The sequence below is a fragment of the Dendrobates tinctorius genome, unplaced genomic scaffold (assembly GCF_039654945.1).
Source record: "Dendrobates tinctorius isolate UK_male_01 unplaced genomic scaffold, ASM3965494v1 ptg000179l, whole genome shotgun sequence".
Taxonomy (NCBI): domain Eukaryota; kingdom Metazoa; phylum Chordata; class Amphibia; order Anura; family Dendrobatidae; genus Dendrobates; species Dendrobates tinctorius.
This window is the reverse complement of record NW_027361846.1, coordinates 1,106,533-1,128,527: the sequence shown is the minus strand read 5'-3', so window position 1 is coordinate 1,128,527 and position 21,995 is coordinate 1,106,533. Positions and strand designations below refer to the sequence as shown.

The following is a 21,995-nucleotide window of genomic DNA, read 5'->3' as shown; positions in this document are numbered from 1 at the left end:
ACCGTCCTCATGCCTAAGTCACCAAAAACCAACCCAGTGAATCCTAGCCATAGGTCCTCTTCACTATCAGAACTAGATATGACTGCGTCTTCTAGACCGAACTCTCCCACTGAATCATCTAGTTCCTCCGTACCAGGTGGAGCAGACTCTGAACTGATGCCAGCTTCCAGTACACTATAGATCTGGACCAAGCCGCACTGCTGTCACGATTCTAGTCCATCTTACACTCCGAAGTATCCAAAATGTCCGACAGATTAACCAAGGAATTCTCCGAAGAAATCAGGGATTTGGGAACCCATACCTCTGACCTCGAAGAGAAGATGGACTTCTGCATCCCTCTCCACCCACGAAAAGGAAACAGGTGCTCCATGGCGAGATCTATACCCTTAACAACAGATTAGAGGACTTTGAAAATCGTTGCCGTAGATGCAATATCCGTAGTAAGGGGCTGCCTGAATCCATCACAGACCTCCAGTCCACGGCAACCGCACTGTTCCAAGAACGTCTATTGAACGTCTCGAAATGGACCGTATTCACAGAGCTTTGAGTAGTAATGGACCGCCACGGGACATTCTCCTCCAACTGCGCTTCTATAAAACAAAAGCGCAGCTTCTACAGGCAGCAAGGAACTCTGCCCCCTAGAAATTTCATGGCCATTCCTATGAACTCTGCCCTGATTTGGCTCCAACTACAATCGCAAAGAGACGGGCCATGAAACCATACCTGGAAATCCTCCGTTCCAAGAACATGAGATGCCGCTGATTGTCACTCATTTAGACGTGGTGCACACAGTCCTTTCTTCTGAAGGCGCTGACCGTTGCCTTAATAAATTTAGGCCTCAGGGCATTTCCAACCCTCCCAGGCTTCAGCTTCAGCTCCTCAATCACGGGATCGTTGTCCTACGTTTCACGCTCCAATGATTTCCCCTGGACCATGTACCTCAGACTTTGGTCCTACTTAATCTTTGTATTCAAAGTGACTATATGGTTACCCCATACGAAGGTAATCCCCACCTAGAGTTTGTGGAACTACTGCCATCTCGTTATGATTTAGTACTCTGATTTTTGCATAAGGTTCAAGTTCTGCGTACATCTGTAAGACCTCTCCGGCAGAGGCGTCACGCACGGTTTCTAGGTTGTTTTTTTTTTTTTGTTTCAGAAATCAAGATGAACAACCTTGACCTCCACTAATCAAGGACTGCGCAAGAGTTCCAGCCGCCTTCTAAGTTTACCACTGTGAGCCGCTTGTTGCCCTCACCCTCAGGAAGGATGAGTGCATGGGCTCTCGCCTCTGCATAGTCATGATTTTATCCTTTTTGCCTATTATTTGCCTATTTTTACCATGTATCATTCCTACATTGTGGAAGCGTCGTTATATGCTAAGGTTTTTAATCCCTTTAGTGTGGTCGGGCCTACTCCTAACTCTCTGTATACTGAGGTTTGGCCTGACTCTCCTTCCATACTATCTGGCGCCCTACCAATATATTACTACTATAGCTATACAAGACCCGATAGTTGTATATATAATTTTCTTTCGTCACGTTCTGACAATTAATACATCCAGCTTACCCTAATCTTCCCTTCTTATTCAACTTTAGATAATTTACATTATGTTACGTTGCCCCTGGCAAATTCACATGACCCCACAGTGTTACAGTACACTGCTGCTCAGCACTTGGTGCTTTGCCATACTTAAAGGGCTTGTCCGGGCTTTTCACATAATCTCAGTACATATCTGGGCTGCAGAATTATGACAATAAGTAAGTTACTTTCTGTCACTAGTTTGCACGGTTTTCTAGATATTCTGAACAGAACGTCCAAGGGGGGGTGTTATGGCATTGAAATGAGAACTAGTCGTAACCTCCTACTCTACTCCAAAAATGCCCTGTTTAGCAACAACCCCACCCTCCATAGCTACAGGCCCTCCCCATGTACATGAAGCAGCCCTCATCACACAGTAACAAATCCTCCCCCTCTAGCAGCCTCACTGCAGAGAGCAGACCACCCAGCTGCTCTTCCCCCAGACACACACTGAACAGTGATCTATGCTGAGCCTCTGCTGTGTGAATGAGACAGCTCTGTATCACTGATGTCTTCACATAGCAGATTTGGTGCAGTGTATGTGTGAAGCTCCACCAAACTCCCAGCAAGCTCCAGTGACCAGCACCACCCACTGCCCACTCATTGGCTGGCAGTAAACGGCACCAGCACTCATCTTTATCATCATTCCAGCATTGGAAAGAACACAGCAGTGATCCTGTATTTGTGAAAGCAGCACAATACATACATACATACATACATACACCCCCCAACACTTCACACTGTTACAGCTGCTGATTGGACAGGCTGCTCCCATCAGTATTTGTGTCATTAGAGACACAGTGCTCACACATACACTGCACCAAATCTGCTGCTGTGTGAAGACACATCAGTGACACAGAGCTGTCTCATTCACACAGCAGAGGCTTTGTCACACAACAGATTACATCAGTGACTGCCATCCCCTGTGCAGATTAGAAGCTGCAGACCCCCATCACTGGCCATCACACAGTCTGTTCTCACTGGCAGCCTGTGACAGTGAGGGAAGGAATCACTGATAATGAGGTATGTATTGTAATCATGGAGTGGCCCAGAATACAGGACGATTTTCCCTCCTCACTTGTTTCACTTGCCTTAGATCACTGTTCAGTGTGTGTCTGGGGGAGGAGCAGCTGGGTGGTCTGCTCTCTGCACTGAGGCTGCTAGAGGGGGAGGATTTGTTACTGTGTGATGAGGGCTTCTTCATGTGGACGGGGAGGGCCTGTAGCTATGGAGGGTGGGGTTGTTGCTATAGAGGGCGTATTTGGAGTAGAGTAGGAGATTGTGACTAGTTCTCATTTCAATGCCATAACACCCTCCCCCCGGACGCTCTGTTCAGAATTTCTAGAAAACCGTGCAAACTAGCGACAGAAAGTAAATTACTTATTGTCATAATTCTGCAGCCCAGATATGTACTGAGATTATGTGAAAAGCCCGGACAAGCCCTTTAAGGTTGTCTCTTTCTCACCCATGACAGCACCACGGAGAGAGGGGATCCGCCCTTCAGGGACAGGAACCGACAGATAAAAGGGTGGTACCTCTCTTCCGCCCCCAGTTGGGTTCCTGTCCCTGACGGGTGACCTACAGTACAGCGGTACCTTATGAAGATCCGGGGCCGACCTGTCTGGACGCTGGCAGCGGGGAGGCCCCTGTCACAGCAGGTGCCGTGCCCAAAGCTACCATCGCTGGGGCCTATGGGTCTGCAGGGTGAGTTGGGGGAGGACTGCGCCACCGCTCCTTATAGGAGGCTGGGGCTTGCAGGGACCCAGGTCAGACGTGCGGGCAGCGCCTTGGTACATGTGTACCAAGATGGCCGCTGCGCCAGAAATAGATGACACATTCCAGGTCGCTGAGTCGGCGCATGCGCGGTGCGCGCTCCTGGGTGAGCGCGGTGTAGGATAGGAGGATGTGGTTCACACGCTGGGAAATTTAAAAATGGGCATTAGAAAATACTCCTGGCTGGATGCGTCCTGTGCAAAGTGGAGGATAGAGACCAGCAGCAGGAGCAGCAGCCCAGGTAGCAGCAGCAGCAGCATCACCACCGACTGAAGGACAGGCGAGACACCCGATCCGGTAGTCACTCCACGCAGCACAGCAGATCAGCTGCAAGGAGCAAGTCACCATCCTTGGATCATCATATACAGGACCTGATTCCTCCTCCCAAATCGGTACCTGCGACCGCGTCCATCTGGCGAGTGATCTTCGAGACTGTTCACCATTGTAATAGGCTTCTTTTCCCTTATTAGAGAAAGAAGGGGAAAAGGAAGAACAGGGAATGCCCCACTTGTAACAGAGCCTTACCAGAATCCTGGGTTAAGAAGCTCTGTGAATCTTGTACACAAGAAGTGCTCTGCGAGGAAACCCCGGATTTCACCTCTGATCTCGGAGCCATAATTAGATCGAGGTTCAGAGTGCCCTGCCATCTCATATCAGGGGGATAAAGTAAAAAAGGACACCTTAGTGGGTTCCCAATCAGATCCCTCTAAATCTGGAGAAGTTAACTCAGATACATCGGACTCCTTCTCCTCATCCTCAGACGATTGGTGGGGTGGGGCATCATTGTGACACGCTAGTGAAAGCTGTGAGATCTACCATGGGGGTGTCAGACCCTCGTCCTGATAGGTCGGTTCAAGACACAATGTTCGGGGGACTGGGCCAAAAGAAACGCAGGGTGTTTCCGCTAAATGAGAACGTACAGGGCCTGATAAAAAAAAGAATGGGAGAAGGAAATAACCCTTCGATGAGGAGGTGTCCACATCTTTGGACAAGGCCCCGAAACTTGTAGCCGTGGCCAAGGCCTCAAATAAGTTCGCCCTCCCCTTTGAGGACATGGGTACACTTAAGGACCCCTTAGATAAAAAAGCTGACACCTTCCTCAAGGGTCTTGGGAATCAGCAGGGGGAAACCTTAGACTGGCCATAGCGGCAACATGTACCTCCAGAGCCCTAATGATATGGGTTGATCAACTTGAGAAACAGCTGAGGGGAGGGCACACCGAGAGCTAAGATTCTAGAGTATATCCCAGTGATGAGGGGAGCTCAGCCTTCTTGGCGGACTCATCGGCTGACTCACTCCGCTTAACATCTAAAGCGGCAGCCCTCTCGAACGCAGCCCGGAGACATTATGGCTCAAATGCTGGCCAGGGGACTTACAAACTAAAATGAAATTATGTTCAATCCCCTGCGAAGGAAAATTATTTGGAGTGACACTGGATGATATCCTCCAGAAAGTGGGCGATAAGAAAAAGGGCTTTCCGAACCTGGGGCCTGTGGCATTTAACCGGTCCTTTCGGAACAAAGTCTTTTCGTAAAAGGCCATCAAGGGAACAGAACAGATGGGATGAGGGGAGAAAGAGCGATACAGGGTTCCTCTTTGGCAGCTCTTCCCGGGACAAGAAATCCTCGCCCAGGGTGAGGGGAAGATTAACCCTTTTCCTTCCGGCCTGGAGGAAAATCTCAAACAGCCCTTGGATATTAAATCCGATCGAGTCAAGCCTGAGGATAGACTTTCTCTCCCACTTCAAAAATGTGATAACTCCACTAAGGTCCTCTACACGAGAGCAAAAAGCTCTAGAATGCGAGGTCCTAAATTTAGTCAAGAAAGCAGTCCTTCAGGAGGTTCCCCTTCAGGAGATGGGCAAAGGGTTCTACTCCCTGCTTTTTTTAGCGTCCAAACCGGAAGGGACATATCGAACAATTATAAATTACCGAAACTAAATGGATATGTCAAAAATTCAAAATGGAATCAATCAAATCCACATCAAAATCCTGTTCCCAAACTGTTTAATGACTGTTTTAGATCTCAGCGACGCGTACTACCGCATCCCCATTCCCAAAGACTCCCGGAAATCCCTCAGACTAGCAGTTTCCATAGAGGGCGAGATAAGGGAATTCCAATACAGAGCCCTGCCTTTCGGAATATCTATAGCCCCACGCGTATTTACAAAGCTAGTAGCAGAGATGATGGCCCACCTAAGGGAGCAGGACATCCTAATAATCCCATACTTGGACGATTTCTTAATATCAAGCGACTCGGCCCAAAACTGCGAACAACGGAGGCACAGAGTGATGGACACTGTACAGAACCTCGGCTGGCTTCTAAACCTAAAAAAATCAAGGCTGGAGCCCAGCAAAGTGCAGGAGTTCCTAGGGCTCATGTTTGAATCATAGAATCGTAGAGTTGGAAGAGACCCTCCTGGGCCATCTGGTCCAACCCCCTGCTCAAAGCAGGATTCGCCGAATCATCCCGGACAGATGTCTGTCCAGCCTCTGTTTGAAGACTTCCATTGAAGGAGAACTCACCACCTCCCGTGGCAGCCTGTTCCACTCATTGATCACCCTCACTGTCACCCATCTAATATCTAATCTGTGTCTCCTCCCATTCAGTTTCATCCCATTGCTTCTAGTCTTTCCTGGTGCAAATGAGAATAAAGATGATCCTTCTACAATGTGACAGCCCTTTAGATATTTGTAGACAGCTATTAAGTCTCCTCTCAGTCTTCTCTTCTGCAAACTAAACATTCCCAAATCCTGCAACCTTTCCTCATAAGACAGGGTTTGCAGACCGGTCACCATTCTGGTCGCTCTTTTCTGAACTTGCTCCAGTTTGTTGATGTCTTTTATAAAATGTGGCGCCCAAAACAGGACACAATATTCCAGATGAGGTCTGTCAAAAGAGGAGTAGAGGGAAATAATGACTTCACGTGATCTAGACTGTATGCTTCTGTTAATACATCCTAGAATTGCATTTGCCTTTTTTGCTGCTGTATCACACTGTTGACTCATATTCAGTCTGTGATCTTTTAGTATACCCAAGTCTTTTTCACATGTGCTGTTGCTTAGCCCTATTCCTCCCATTCTGTATATGCTTTTTTCATTTTTATTGCCCAGATGTAGTACTTTGCGTTGTTACCTGTTAAAAACCATTCTGTTAGTTGCTATTTATATCCGTCTTTTTGATTGCGTGTCATTCCACTTTTTGTTTGGTGGTATGATGATAAAGCATTGTTTTTTTGCCCTTTTTTATGGTGTTCACTAAATGGGTTAACTAGTAGGACCGTTTTATAGATCGGGTCGTTATGGACATGGCAATCTCAAATATATGTACTTTTATTGTTTAGATTTTTTTCATTCAAATTTATTTAGTGATATTTTTAAAAATCAAAATAAATTTTTTTTTAACAATTATTTAATTTTTTTACTTTTTCCTAACTTTTTTACTTTGTCCCACTCTGGGACAATCACTTTTTGCAGGCTGATCGCTTCTATAGCATGCAGTTAAAGCAGCACTGCCATGACCTAGAAGCTGTCAGCGCTGCACTTACAGAGACTTGCTGATCATACACTGCGCATGATCAACAAGTTTCCTAGCTGTGATGACCCGGATGTCATCATGATTTCATCGGGTCACCATGGCAACGATCGGGACTCCGCGTCACACCGGGGTCTCTGATCCAAAGGCTGAGGGGCTGTCAGCCCTGTGCCGGCTTCCGGAATGCTGCAATCTTGTTCGATTGCAGTATTTCGGGGGTTAAAGTGCCGGGTGTCCACTGCGTCCATGGTGAAATTGGCCCAGGTCACATGGATGGATAATTCTGTCTGATGTCAGAAAGGGCTTGAACTAGTGTTTCATTCCACGAATTGTTAGCTCTATCATTTAATCTACTAGCTGATACCTAAAGAAATCTAAGGAAAAACAAAGACAGGAAGGGAAAAAGGCACAAACTGTTCAGAGATATTAAGAGAGAAAAGTCCTACCCACCAACTGGAGCCCAATAATAGTCCCTTGGGGCCCAAATATTATCCGATCTGTCCAAGTATTGGTGCCAAGGGGGAGAGGTCTGGTTCCAGGTAAGAGCTATCAAGCAACGCGCCGCAGTGACAATATCTAATAACTTACCCAAAAGTTTCCCCTTCTCTCTAGGAGAGACATTAAGGCGATAAATAGCAGGATCTAACTCAACCTCCGCAAAGAGAAACCTGCAGATTAAGGCTTTTACTTCCTCCCAAAAACTAATGATCTCCGTACAAGACCAAAAAATATGGTATTGAGGACCACCCTCTGAGCCACAACGCCGACCGAGGTTCGAGAGCTGGGGGTTCAGTCTGTGGAGGAGATCCGGGGTGTGATACCAGAACATCAGAATCTTCCGTTTCTCCTTATAAAGAGTGCAAATGGAAGCGTTGGCTGCTTTGTCCCAGATATGTCGCCAGGTTTGAGGCGACAGACCCTTCCCCAAAATAGACTCCCATCTACTCATGTACGGATGGGAATGGCTTATTATCTTATACATGTCTGAGATTAATCCCTTGGTTGATGGGCCCCTTTTGCAAATCCTCTCAAAATCAGATGGTGAGGACACTTTTAATGATCCATATAGCGACCAAGCAAGGTGTTTAATCTGCGTATATTGAAAGAACTCCCTGTTGGATATATTAAATCTATCCTTAATGTCCTCAAACGCAAGAACCTCCAGCATGTCCCCATCCACCAAGTCCGCAAATCTGAACAACCCCGCCTGAACCATGGATGGACCAATGCAGGATCCATGCTATTTGGCATCAAGGGTTGATAAATGAATATCATTGGCAAGTTTCGAGAGGCTAAGATAAACTTCCTCATACATGTTGGCCAAACCTCCCTTAAAAACTACATGGGACCCAATAGCGGAACTGAAACTTTAATGCCTTGTTTCTCCATGTCAGGGATTCGGGGGGAAGTATGCCCCCCAGTTGTCAAGAATGTATATATTAAATATAAGGTCGAGTGATATATCAATTCCCACAACTTAAGTCCACACTTTCAGTTCCAGTTCAGAACTTGCAGCTCTCTGGCGCCACCCCTTTACCCTCAGGTCAGTCAGGGAACTGCACCTAGGATAAGTAGTCGCCGGAATGGCTGCCTTGTCGTGTACTGACTATCGTCCACTCTGCAGTGAGGACGGTATGTATATCACCAGTCTCAGGCCAGGAATACACACACAAACCTCCGATCTGTCACTGCCAGGGTTTGTCAATACTCCCAGGCCGCTACGCTGCCACCAGTTCCTCATTTGATAATAAAGCCTATATCGGGCCAGGAACCAACCCGCAGGGAGCATAATCTGACGAGGATGATGTGTTGGTTCGATCATAGAGCCAAAAGAACGAAACTAGTAAATTTACAAGTTTACTCCAGAAAAAGATAGGCAGTATTCACAGAAAAATACAAAATATATTACAAAAATAGAGACAAAATACAGTATGTACAAATAGTTACAAATAAAAGGGATTAAAATGAGAGACTCTCAGTCACAGATATGACTTGTTGATGAAGGGAGGAGCGACTTCCCAAGGGAGAATGGTCCTTCAGCACAGCTTCTTAGCTGGCACTCCTGGCATCTAACAAGCCCCCCCCCAATTGAGCGTCTCAAGTTTGCTTTCCTCTTGCTGACCTCACTTGGTGGGCTGAACTAGGGGATGTACGACCCTTTTTTTAAAGTTATTAAAACGTCTACTTGTCATATCTCTTGCTGCGGCGCTCACAGAGTGGCGCCAGGTGTATCCTATTTTCTCTTATGAAATTATCTTTGGTTTGAGACCAAACATGACACGCCTGGTTGTCACAGGGGGCAGAAACTGTTTTTCGGTTTCTGATGACGCTAGAAGTTGCTAAATGTTGTGGTGTGTAGCCTAAATTCTACCGATTCTGAAAATATGTTTCTTGTCCCTAGAATTATTTTGTGCTTTTAAATTTGAGTTTGAACAGACAAAGGACCATGTGGCTGGAAAAAAACCGCATTTATCTGGTCTGGGTAATAAAGTGACTGACAGCTGAAAAGGATGTGGAGGTAGGGGGAAGTATACCTAATACTTTATTGCATTCCCCTGTAAATTTCTGGCTGCATTAAGTCTTTTTTGGCTTGGGATCTATCAGAGCAGCACATCTAGAATTGGTGATCATTGCCCGCTTCTCTTTGCAGTATCTGTCAGATTGCGGGGACATCTCCTGTGTACAGTGCCATCTTCAGGTCACCACAGATAGCGGGGACATCTCCTGTGTACGGCGTCCTCTTCAGGTCACCACAGATTGCGGGGACATCTGCTGTGTACGGCGCCCTCTTCAGGTCACCACAGATTGCGGGGACATCTCCTGTGTACGGCGCCCTCTTCAGGTCACCACAGATTGCGGGGACATCTCCTGTGTACGGCGTCCTCTTCAGGTCACCACAGATTGCGGGGACATCTCCTGTGTACGGCGCCCTCTTCAGGTCACCACAGATTGCGGGGACATCTCCTGTGTACGGCGCCCTCTTCAGGACACCACAGATTGCGGGGACATCTCCTGTGTACGGCGCCCTCTTCAGGTCACCACAGATAGCGGGGACATCTCCTGTGTACGGCGCCCCCTTCAGGTCACCACAGATTGCGGGGACATCTCCTGTGTACGGCGCCCCCTTCAGGTCACCACAGATTGCGGGGACATCTCCTGTGTACAGCGTCCTCTTCAGGTCACCACAGATTGCGGGGACATCTCCTGTGTACAGCGCCATCTTCAGGTCACCACAGATAGCGGGGACATCTCCTGTGTACGGCGTCCTCTTCAGGACACCACAGATTGCGGGGACATCTCCTGTGTACGGCGTCCTCTTCAGGACACCACAGATAGCGGGGACATCTCCTGTGTACGGCGTCCTCTTCAGGACACCACAGATTGCGGGGACATCTCCTGTGTACGGCGTCCTCTTCAGGTCACCACAGATAGCGGGGACATCTCCTGTGTACGGCATCCTCTTCAGGACACCACAGATAGCGGGGACATCTCCTGTGTACGGCGTCTTCTTCAGGACACCACAGATAGCGGGGACATCTCCTGTGTACGGCGTCGTCTTTAGGACACCACAGATTGTGGGGACATCTCCTGTGTACGGCGCCCTCTTCAGGACACCACAGATAGCGGGGACATCTCCTGTGTACGGCGTCGTCTTTAGGACACCACAGATTGTGGGGACATCTCCTGTGTACGGCGCCCTCTTCAGGACACCACAGATTGCGGGGACATCTCCTGTGTACGGCGCCCTCTTCAGGTCACCACAGATTGTGGGGACATCTCCTGTGTACGGCGCCCTCTTCAGGTCACCACAGATTGCGGGGACATCTCCTGTGTACGGCGTCTTCTTTAGGACACCACAGATTGCGGGGACATCTCCTGTGTACGGCGCCCTCTTCAGGTCACCACAGATTGCGGGGACATCTCCGGTGTACGGCGCCCTCTTCAGGTCACCACAGATTGCGGGGACATCTCCTGTGTACGGCGCCCTCTTCAGGTCACCACAGATTGCGGGGACATCTCCTGTGTACGGCGCCCTCTTCAGGTCACCACAGATTGCGGGGACATCTCCTGTGTACGGCGCCCTCTTCAGGTCACCACAGATTGCGGGGACATCTCCTGTGTACGGCGCCCTCTTCAGGTCACCACAGATTGCGGGGACATCTCCTGTGTACGGCGCCCTCTTCAGGTCACCACAGATTGCGGGGACATCTCCTGTGTACGGCGCCCTCTTCAGGTCACCACAGATTGCGGGGACATCTCCTGTGTACGGCGTCCTCTTCAGGATACCACAGATTGCGGGGACATCTGTGTACGGCGCCCTCTTCAGGTCACCACATATTGCGGGGATATCTGTGTACGGCGCCCTCTACAGGTCACCACAGATTGCGGGGACATCTCCTGTGTATGGCGCCCTCTTCAGGTCACCACAGATTGCGGGGACATCTCCTGTGTACGGCGTCCTCTTCAGGTCACCACAGATTGCGGGGACATCTCCTGTGTACGGCGCCCTCTTCAGGTCACCACATATTGCGGGGATATCTGTGTACGGCGTCCTCTTCAGGTCACCACAGATTGCGGGGACATCTCCTGTGTACGGCGCCCTCTTCAGGTCACCACAGATTGCGGGGACATCTCCTGTGTACGGCGCCCTCTTCAGGTCACCACAGATTGCGGGGACATCTCCTGTGTACGGCGTCCTCTTCAGGTCACCACAGATTGTGGGGACGACATCTGTGTACGGCGTCCTCTTCAGGTCACCACAGATTGCGGGGACATCTCCTGTGTACAGTGCCCTCTTCAGGTCACCACAGATTGCGAGGGCATCTCCTGTATACAGCACCCTCTTCAAGTCACCACAGGATTACCCCTTTTGTTCTTTAGGTCAGGGTTCTCCAACTCCAGTCCTCAAGGCCCACCAACAGATCATGTTTTCAGGATTTCCTTAGTATTGCTCAGGTGATAATTGCATCACCTGTGCAATACAAAGGAAATCCTGAAAACATGATCTGTTGGTGGACCTTGAGGACTGGAGTTGGGGGAACCCTGCTTTAGGTGATTGAGACGTCGCTTAGGGTTGTTTGCTGAAAGGTGAAATTCCTCCTCTTCTTTCCCTATTTAGGCAGAGACCTAAAGGTTTCGATATAAAATTGACTGATAATTGGAACTGTCCATAATTCCCTCCTCCTTGACTGAAGCCCCAGTTCTAGTCGCCGAAAACCATCCCCAGAGTGCAATGCTGCCCCCACCATGCCTCACTGTGGGGATGGAGATCTCTTGGTGATGCACGGTATTCGATTTGACATTTATAACCATAGAGTTCTTTCTCAGTCTCATCAGACAGAATACCTTTCCCACAGGCTTTTGTCACTTGATGGACGCAGATCATCGCTGGCCTAAATGATTCTCTTTGTAAGAAAAGACTTCCAGGAGATTGTTTTCAATACAGGACACAACCAGGACTGGCCAGTAATTCCTGCAGCTCCTCTAATGTTGCTGTCTGCTTCTTGCAGCCTCCAGCACCCAATGTTTTTGTCTTTTCATCAATGTTTGAGAGCTGTCCAGTTTTGGGTAATGTCACTGTTGTGCCAGTTTTCAGCTGTTCTTGAGATGTCTTCAGTGTCCGTGATAGATCTCATGCCGGTAAATGCGTTTGTACCTTCTCCTGCCTCACAACTTTCTACTGTGAGATCCTATGCTGAGTTGTAAGCTGTTTATAGACCAAAAAATGTCAGGAAAATCTTCCACGAGCAGCGACACTTTCTCTGGGGTTAATGAGAATTGATAATGACGGCGGCCGAGCAATGACTAGTATAGAACTATGGAAATGTGTGATCCGGACAGTTGTCTTGTTTGGAGACTTTGTATTATATAGAATAAATGGCGCTATATAAATGCATAGTAATAATAATATTCTTGTCACACTTTATCCATCTTATTTTAGGTGGAAGATTTAAGAAAGAAATTGTGGTTGATGGACAGAGCTACCTTCTGCTGATCAGAGATGAAGGAGGACCTCCAGAGATGCAGGTACTGCTCCCCTGTGTGCACAGTATGTGTGCAGTATGGTATATGTGTATAGACTGTACATTAGTGTGTGTATATACATTATTACACATATAATATTACACACACCCCCTGTACGGTCACTTCCAGCTCCACAGAGTTCAGCTTCAGAAAAATATACAAGAGGATATAAAATGGGAACAAACAATACGATATATACAATTGCACAAAAAAAAAACCCAAAAGAGAATTAGAAAACTTGATGTTACAGAGACAGCTGAGAGCTCAGCGGAGGGAAGCGCTCAGGAAAATGGACAGAACCTCAGCGAGCTGCAGCTTCCAAGGGCTGACACAAGGCCTGCACCCAAACACTGTTCATCAGCTCAATGTTACGCCCACACAGCTCCGCTTGATGAGCTCTGGTGGGGGCGGATTGTGGGACGTGCCAGGTCTGTTACAATTTATGAGATCCCCGGCATGCAGAATACCGTCACCTCTGATGGTTCCAGGCGGAAGATAGTGATGTCACATTTCTTACGACTTTACCTTTACATAGAGATTCATCTATCGGACCATTATTAACCCCTCTACCCCCAAGGGTGGTCTGCATGTTAATGACCGGGCCAGTTCTTACAATTCTGACCACTGTCCCTTTATGAGGTAATAACTCTGGAGCTTCCATGGATCCCGGTGACTCTGACCTTGTTTTCTCGTTATATATTGTCCTTCATGTTAGTGGTAAAATTTCATTCATATAACTTGTGTTTATTTGTGAAAAAAAACGGAAATTTGGCGAAAATTTTGCAATTTTTCCAACTTTGAATTTTTATGCCCTTAAATCACTGGGATACGGCAAACATAAAACATAGTAAGTAACATTTCCCACATGTTTACTTTACATCAGCACAATTTTGGAACCCACATTTTTTTTTTTTGTTAGGAAGTTATAAGGGTTAAAAATTGACCAGCGATTTCTCATTTTTACACTGTTTAAGTTTTTGTGCAGTTTGTCCTGAGTACACTGATACCTGATATGTGGGGGGAACCACTGTTTCGGCGCATGGCAAAATTGGCTGGAATTCAGATCGGACGCCATGTCACGTTTGGAGAGCCTCTGATGTGCCTAAACAGTGGAAACCACTCACAAGTGACCCCATTTTGGAAACTAGACGCCCCAAGGAACTTATCTAGATATGTGGTGAGAACTTTGAACCCACAAGGGCTTCACAGAAGTTTATAACATACAGCCGTACAATTAAAAAATCATATTTTTTCCACAAAAAATGTTTTCACCCCCAATTTTTATTTTCCCAAGGGTAACAGGACCCTAAAAGTTATTGTGCAAATTGTCCTGAGTACGATGATACCCCATATGTGGGGGTAAACGACTATTTGGGCGCATGGCAGAGCTCGGAAGGGAAGCAGCCCATTTGACTTTTTTGGCTGGAATGGAGATCGGACGCCATGTCGCGTTTGGAAAACCCCTGATGTACCAAAACAGTGGAAACACCCCACAAATGACACCATTTTGGAAACTAGACCCCCCCCCCCCCAAGGAACTTATCTAGATGTGTGGTGAGCACTTTGAACCCCCAAGTGCTTCACAGAAGATTGTAACGTAGAGCCATAAAAGTAAAAAATCATATTTTTTTCCCTAAAAATTATTTTTGCCCCCAATTTTTTTATTTTAACAAGGATAACAGGTGAAATTGGACCCCAAAAGTTGTGCAATTTGTCCTGAGTACGCTGATACCCCATATGTTGGGGTAAACCACTGTTTGGGCGCATGGCAGAGCTTGGAAGGGAAGGAGCGCTGTTTGACTTTTTCTCCTTCGCCTCATTGGGGGACACAGGTACTGTGGTGTATGCTTCTGCCGCTAGGAGGCTGACACTAAGTGAAAAAAAGAGGTTAGCTCCTCCTCCGCCGTATACACCCTCGCCCCTATTGCAGGCGGAAATCAGTTTTTTGCTTAGTGTCCATGGAGGCACGCGTCTGTTTTTTTTTTTTTCTCCAGACTTTTTGTCGTTTATTTCCATGAAGATGTGACAGGGGCAACAGATCCTATTGAAAGGGTCCGATTTCCCCAAACCAACAACGGGCGAGCACGTGCGAGTGTCCCTCCCACGTATTCTCTCCCGCGTCACGGGACACAATGCCGAACTTAGCCCTGACCACCCCTAGGTATTGAAACCATGGGCTGTACAGAGGCACAAGACTAGTCCGTGCGGCCCCCACTGCTCCACCAATGCTTAGACTGCGGTGCTGCAAGGTGGCGGACTGTCCCTCTCCTCACCCCCTGAAGGGGTTAGATGGAGATAGGATGGTGCAGGCACCCTATTTTATCAAGGCCCCCTCGCATACCTGCGCTCAGGCTGTAGAGGATCATTGGTGAGAAGAGGGTCTGGGAGGGCTCCTGCAAAGATCCCAAGGCTGGAGCCCCCAGTCGGCGGAAGCCACCGGCCATGCAAGGCTGAGAGTGGCTGGATCCGTTAGGCAGCGCCGCGCGTTTAGTGGCGCCATGTTTTTTGTCTACAGGCCCACCCAGTCGGGTAGGGGAAAAATTGAGGCAGCGGCTTAATCCGGAGCTAGGCCGTGGCCGGAAGTCCCGCCCCTGGGGCCGCACGTCACTTCCGGCGGCCCGCCCCGCACTGGGCGGCGGCGAAGAAATTTAGGCCCCGGCTTCGGAGCGCGGCTAGGCCGCAGAACAGAAGCACCGCCCCTAGAGTGGTTTTACATGCTGGCTCACTCTCACAGCTGGTGGTGTGCGATTTAAAGAAAGCAGCCAGGACGGGGGGGCGCAGGACAGGGGTAAGTGCTGCCCGAGAGGCCATGCTACAGGGAAAACGAGGTGCTACCTCCTCCCCACATCCCCAGCAGCGGACAGATACAGCATGTCCGAAATGGCAAAGACGCACACGTTCTTTTACGCTGCATGCATCTCTCGTCGGGCTGCTTTTCCGCGGGCGCACAGCAAGCGATTATGCGAAGCCTGCGACCGTGACCAATGTGTCAAATCCCCCAGAGTGGGCCCTGTCACAGTCCATGGCGTTGCTTACGAGATCAAGAGAGTCCCTTCAAGCCCCAGATAGGGGCAGGGACAATGGCTCGTCGACCTTAGAGGGAACTTCCACCTCACAAGAGCCTCCGGCCTGCAGGGGCCGTTATCACTCCAGGCAGACCCAGAGGAAACGAATCCACAAGATGTTGCCCAGTCCATCCGGTGCCTTAGGCATCCGTAAGCTCTGCTTCTCGCTCCCCGTCACCAGTGGTTGATAGCGAGCAGACCTCAGATTGTGACTTTGACGAGCCCCTTGACCTGGACAATCCAGGGTCATGTGAAGCAGTGGACAGCCTCATAAAAGCCGTCAATCAGACCCTGGGGATTGAGGATGATCCCGCAGCGGCTACGGTGCATAAAGTGGCATTTAAGCGAGTGAAGCGCCCGCACAGAATTTTTTCCTCTCACCCTGAGTCTAAGGACATAGTGCAGCGGCACAGAGATCTTCCAGACAGGCGTTTCTTGGGTTAAAAGGAACTCGAAACAAGGTATCCGTTTGCTCCGGACCTGCGTAAGAAATGGATGGAATCCCCGATGGTGCATCCTCCGGTTTTGCGCCTAGCCACTAAGACCCTGCTATCCGTCCCTAGTGTTTCCTCGATTAAGGATCCCACGGATCGCCTTATCGAGAGCTTGGCTCGCTTAGTATATGAGGCATCAGGGTCTGCACTCACTCCCTCGTTTGCAGCAGCTTGGGTAGCCAAGGCTACGATATCATGGTCAGAAACATTAAACAAGGTCGAGCAGGATCTACCTGCAGAGATTTCGGAGGACGCAGGTCAGATGCCGATGACCGGAGACTATGTAATCCAGTGGTCCCCAACCTTTTTTTGCACCAGGGACCGGTTTCAAGCAAGACCATTCTTCCATGGCCCAGCAGGGCGGGGATGGAGGTGTGGCAGGGGCGGGGCTTTTGTCATAAGGGGGCGGGGCTATGGACACGGTTGTAGTGTAGCAGTGCATACTTATAATTAAATAACATTTATAATGTGACTCAACTCACCATAGGTTTTGAATGAGTGCTCCATCACCCCATCATTGCCTTCACCCCATCACTCACTTCTCCCCATCATTGCCTTCACCCCATCACTCCCTTCTCCCCATCATTGCCTTCACCCCATCACTCCCTTCTCCCCATCATTGCCTTCACCCCATCACTGCTGTCTCCCCATCATTGCCTTCACCCCATCACTGCCTTCACCCCATCACTCCCTTCACCCCATCATTGCCTTCACCCCATCACTCCCCTCTCCCCATCATTGCCTGCACCCCATCACTGCCATCTCTCCATCACTCCCCTCACGGTCTTCTCCTCATGTCCCCATCTCCTCCAGGGCCAGGCTACACAAACACAGACCAACACACATATATACACACACACACACACACACACACACACACACACACACGTAGACAGACAGACATACATACACACACACATTATACATACACACACACACCACCTCTCTCCTCTCACCTGCCCGCCGCCCGCGCTTCCTCGCTCTGACACAGCAGCGGCCGCGCTCCTCTCTGTGTCAGTCAGACAGGAAGCGCGGGCGGCGGGCAGGAAGCTGGACGCAGTGGACGGGTCCTTGCAGCTCCGCTCCTGCTATTCCCTCTTGCAGGCAGCGGAGCTGCTTGATCGCTCCCTGCCCGCCGCTACACGCAGTTTAAGAATTGCTGCGCGCCGCCCCAGTCCCCGCTACGCCACTGACCGCCCCCGGCTCTCCTTGTGTCCGCGGACCGGCAAGGGCACTGCAGCGGCCCGGTGCTGGGCCGCGGACCGGCGGTTGGGGACCCCTGATGTAATCAATGCGTCTTTGGATACGGCCAATTGCTCGGCACTTGCTGCCGCTAATGCAATTTCTATCAGAAGAGCCCTATGGTTAAGGACATGGTGAGCTGATTTTACTGCTAAGAAGTCCTTGACTTCCCTGCCTTATCAGTGCGGCCGCCTATTTGGGGAGAAGTTGGATCAGCTGATCTCCGACTCCACAGGAGGTAAGAGCGGGTTTCTCCCTCAACGAAAGGTCAAACCGCTTTTTCGTCGCGAGTTTCAGGCACGTTTTCAGGCCTTTCACAACCCTGGGTGGACTACAGCGGCCAATTCCGCCGCCTCAGGCCGCCCCAACCAGGAGAGGGAGCGGCAGGTCTCATATAGAGCCAACCCATTGGAGAGAATGCGTACTCAGCAGCCCAGATCGAGGGGATCCAGATTCCAAAGATCGTCGGCCAAATGACTCGAGGCCTTTACCAGACGACACCAGCAAGGTGGGCGGCCGCCTACTCTGGTTTCGTCACGTCTGGGTCAATGTCGCTCATGACGCATGGGTAAAGGAATTGGTGGCTTCAGGTTACAAAATAGAATTTGTCAGATACCCTCCAAGGCGGTTTTTTCTTTCCCGGCTTCCCAGGGTGGATACCCAGGCAAGGGCTCTATTGGGAGCCATCAGATCGCTCCAGCACAACGGAGTCATTGTTCTAGTGCCGGAACACGAAAAAATCAGGGGTTCTATTCCAACCTTTTTGCGGTTCCCAAAAAGGACGGGTCTGTCAGGCCTGTTTTGGACCTGAAGCTTCTGAACAGATTCATCAGGATCAGTCATTTACAGATGGAGTCTCTCCGGTCAGTCATATCGGCCTTGGAGCAGGGAGAATACTTGGCCTCAATAGATATCCAGGACGCATATCTGCATATTCCCATTTTTCCTCCTCATTAGAGGTTTCTACGCTATGCCATCAGCGATCAACATTTTCAGTTCGTAGCGCTACCCTTTGGGCTATCCACGGCTCCCAGAGTGTTCAGAAAAGTTGTGGCAGTTGTCATGGCCATACTGCATTCTCGAGGCATAGTCGTCTTGCCTTATCTGGATGACTTCTTGGTCAAGGGTCCGTCAATACGGGCATGCGAGGAATATGTCAACATCACGCTAGATACTCTTGCCCGCTTAGGGTGGTTGGTCAATGCGAAGAAGTCATCCCTTTTGCCAGCTCAAAAGATCTCCTTCCTAGGAATGATTTTCGACACTTGCCGAAGGTTGGTAATTCTCCCTCAGGAAAAGGTGCTAGTGCTCCGGCAGGGAGTCCGGACACTTCGCCAACCAGTCCCTCATACCATCCGATCCGGGATGAGGATTCTAGGGAAAATGGTGGCAGCAATGGAAGCCGTGCCGTTCGCCCAGTTCCATCTTCGCCCCCTGCAGCACGCCCTTTTGTCAGCTTGGGACAAGAATCCCTTCATGCTCGATTGGTAGTGCCGACTGTCCTCTCAAGTCAGGCAGTCACTTGGATGGTGGATAACCAGTTCCCTCTCTGACCCAGGGTACACCTTTCCCCCTAGACCATTTGTTGGTCATGACAACCGACGCCCGTCTCCTCAGCTGGGGAGTGGTGTTTCGCCACCACATGACCCAGGGATGGTGGTCGCCACAGGAGGCACACCTCCCGATCAACTTATTGGCGGTGGCTTACATAAATCACCAAGGGGGCACCCGCAGCAGAGCAACCATGCGAGAAGTGGGGCACGTTCTTCAATGGGCAGAAACAAACCACTCGGTGATTTCGGCTGTCCACATTGCGGGTGTGGAAAATTGGGCGGCAGGCTTTCTCAGCCGGAAGGGTCTTGCGTCCAGAGAGTGGTCTCTACATCTCGAAGTCTTCCTGCAGATTTGTCAGCTGTGGGGAACTCCGGATGTGGACCTGATGGTGTCCAGAGTGAACGCCAAGGTGGCCACATATGTCGCTCGGACGAGGGACCCACAGGCAATCACTGTGGACGCATTGGTTCTGCCATGCATCCAGTTTCGCCTCCATTTCTATTTCCCCCGCTGCCACTACTTCCGTGGGTCATCATGAAGATCAAGACGGAAGGGGTTCCGGCGATTCTGCTGGCCCCAGACTGACCCCGTCGAGCGTGGTACGCAGATCTAATGCAGCTGCTTGCCAACGTTCCTTGGCGCCTGCCAGAGCGCCCAGATCTACTTTCTCAAGGGCAGATTTGCCACCAGAACTTGGGCCCTGTGTTTGACGGCATGGCCGTTGAATCTTGGTTTCTAACCCAGGCAGGGTTCGGGAGCAAGGTGGTCGCTACAATGATTAGCGCCCGGAAGCCTGCTTCAGCACGAATTTACCACCACCTGGAAGGTGTTCTTTGCTTGGTGTCGAGGCCGCAGTGTTTCTCCGCTGAGATTCTCGATCCCCAACATCTTGGCTTTTCTCCAGTCGGACCTAGACTCAGGCTTGGCCCCAAGTTCCCTTTGGAGACAAATATCGGCCTTATCCGTCCTGTTCCAGCGAAGAATTGCTACCAATCTTCAGGTGAAGACTTTCATCCAGGGAGTCTCCCACTTGGTACCTCCCTATAAGGCGCCTATTGACGCTTGGGACCTTAACCTGGTCCTAAGTGTTCTGCAGGAAGCTCCATTTGAACCTCTTCAGGATATTTCTTTGAGGTACCTTTCCTGGAAAGTGGTGTTCCTAGTGGCCATCACTTCTATCAGGCGGGTTTCAGAACTGGCAGCCCTATCCTGCCAAGCCCCGTTCCTCACTTTCCATAAGGATAAGGTGGTGCTCAGACCAGCCCCTCCTTTTCTGCAGAAAGTCGTGTCCTCTTTTTTCACATTAATGAAGATGTGTTGCCTTCATTTTGTCCAGCACCGGTGCACCGTGTGGAAAAAGCTCTTCACACGTGAGACCTGGTAAGGTACGTGTCAAGGACGGCACCCTTTCGTCAGACGGACAAGCTGTTAATGCTACCCGAAGGGCGCAGGAAGGGACTTGCTGCCTCAAAATCGACCATAGCCAGATGGATTCGTTTGACTATTCAGGAGGCCTACCGCATTAGAGGCACGCCGATTCCAGCAGGGATCAGAGCGCACTCTACTCGGGCAGTGGGCGCCTCTTGGGCGCTTCGGCAACAGGTTTCGGCAGAACAGGTTTGCAAGGCAGCAACCTGGTCTAGCCTGCACACATTTGCCAAACATTATAATATCCATACTCAGGCCTCGGCGGATGCGAGCCTAGGTAGAAGGATTCTCCAAGCAGCGGTGGCGCACCTTTAAACAAGAGGTGCATGTAGCTTGGATCGGTGAGTCAATCTCCCACCCAGGGACTGCTTTAGGACGTCCCACAGTATCTGTGTCCCCCAATGAGGCGAAGGAGAAACATGGATTTTTGTCATAACTCACCGTAAAATTCTTCTCTCCGAGACGCTCATTAGGGGACACAGCACCCACCCTATTTGCCAGTTGCCTCTTGTTTACATTAATATGCATTTACCTATTTGATATAAGGGTGGTGTTTTTTTCTGGACATGTTGTATCTGTATTAAGGCTGAGTTTGTTGTCCTCCTACTGCTTTGGCACCAAACTGATTTCCGCCCGCAATAGGGGCGAGGGTGTATACGGCGGAGGAGGACCTAACCTCTTTTTTTCACTTAGTGTCAGCCTCCTAGTGGCAGAAGCATACACCACAGTATCTGTGTCCCCCAATGAGCGTCTCGGAGAAAAGTATTTTACGGTGAGTTATCACAAAAATCCATGTTTCAACGCAGAATTGGCTGAAATTGAGATCGTTTGGAGAGCCCCTGATGTGCCTAAACAGTGGAAACCCCCCAATTCTAACTCCAACCGTAACCCCAACGCACCCCTAACCCTAATCTCCGCCTTAATCTCCGCCCTAATCTCCGCCCTAGCCCTAATGGGAAAATGGAAATAATTACATTTTTTTAAATTTTATTATTTTTCCCTAACTAAGGGGGTGATAACGGTGGGTTTGATTTACGATTTGTGGCGGGTTTTTATGTTTGGCAGCTGTCACACGCTAAAAGGCGCTTTTTGTTGTAAAAAGTTTTTGCATCACCACATTTTCAGAGCTATAATTTTTCCGTATTTTGACCCACCGAGTCATGTGAGGGCTTATTTTTTGCGGGACGAGTTAACTTTTATATTGGTACCATTTTCGGGCATGTGACTTTTTTTGATCGCTTTCTATTCTGATTTTCGTGAGGCAGAATGAACAAAAACCACAAATTCATGAATTTCATCAA

The 21,995-nt window shown here is 49.5% G+C and overlaps 1 protein-coding gene across 4 annotated transcripts in view; it reads left to right on the top strand.

Annotated features, from left to right (window-relative positions):
• AGAP3 (ArfGAP with GTPase domain, ankyrin repeat and PH domain 3) overlaps window positions 1-21,995 on the top strand; it is a 393,235-nt gene that overhangs the window by 89,901 nt on the left and 281,339 nt on the right. For all 4 annotated transcript variants that reach the window (XM_073551710.1, XM_073551707.1, XM_073551708.1 and 1 more), the window contains exon 4: window positions 12,829-12,914. In XM_073551710.1, the coding sequence (XP_073407811.1) occupies window positions 12,829-12,914 (86 nt within the window). The remainder of the gene's footprint in view (window positions 1-12,828; window positions 12,915-21,995) is intronic.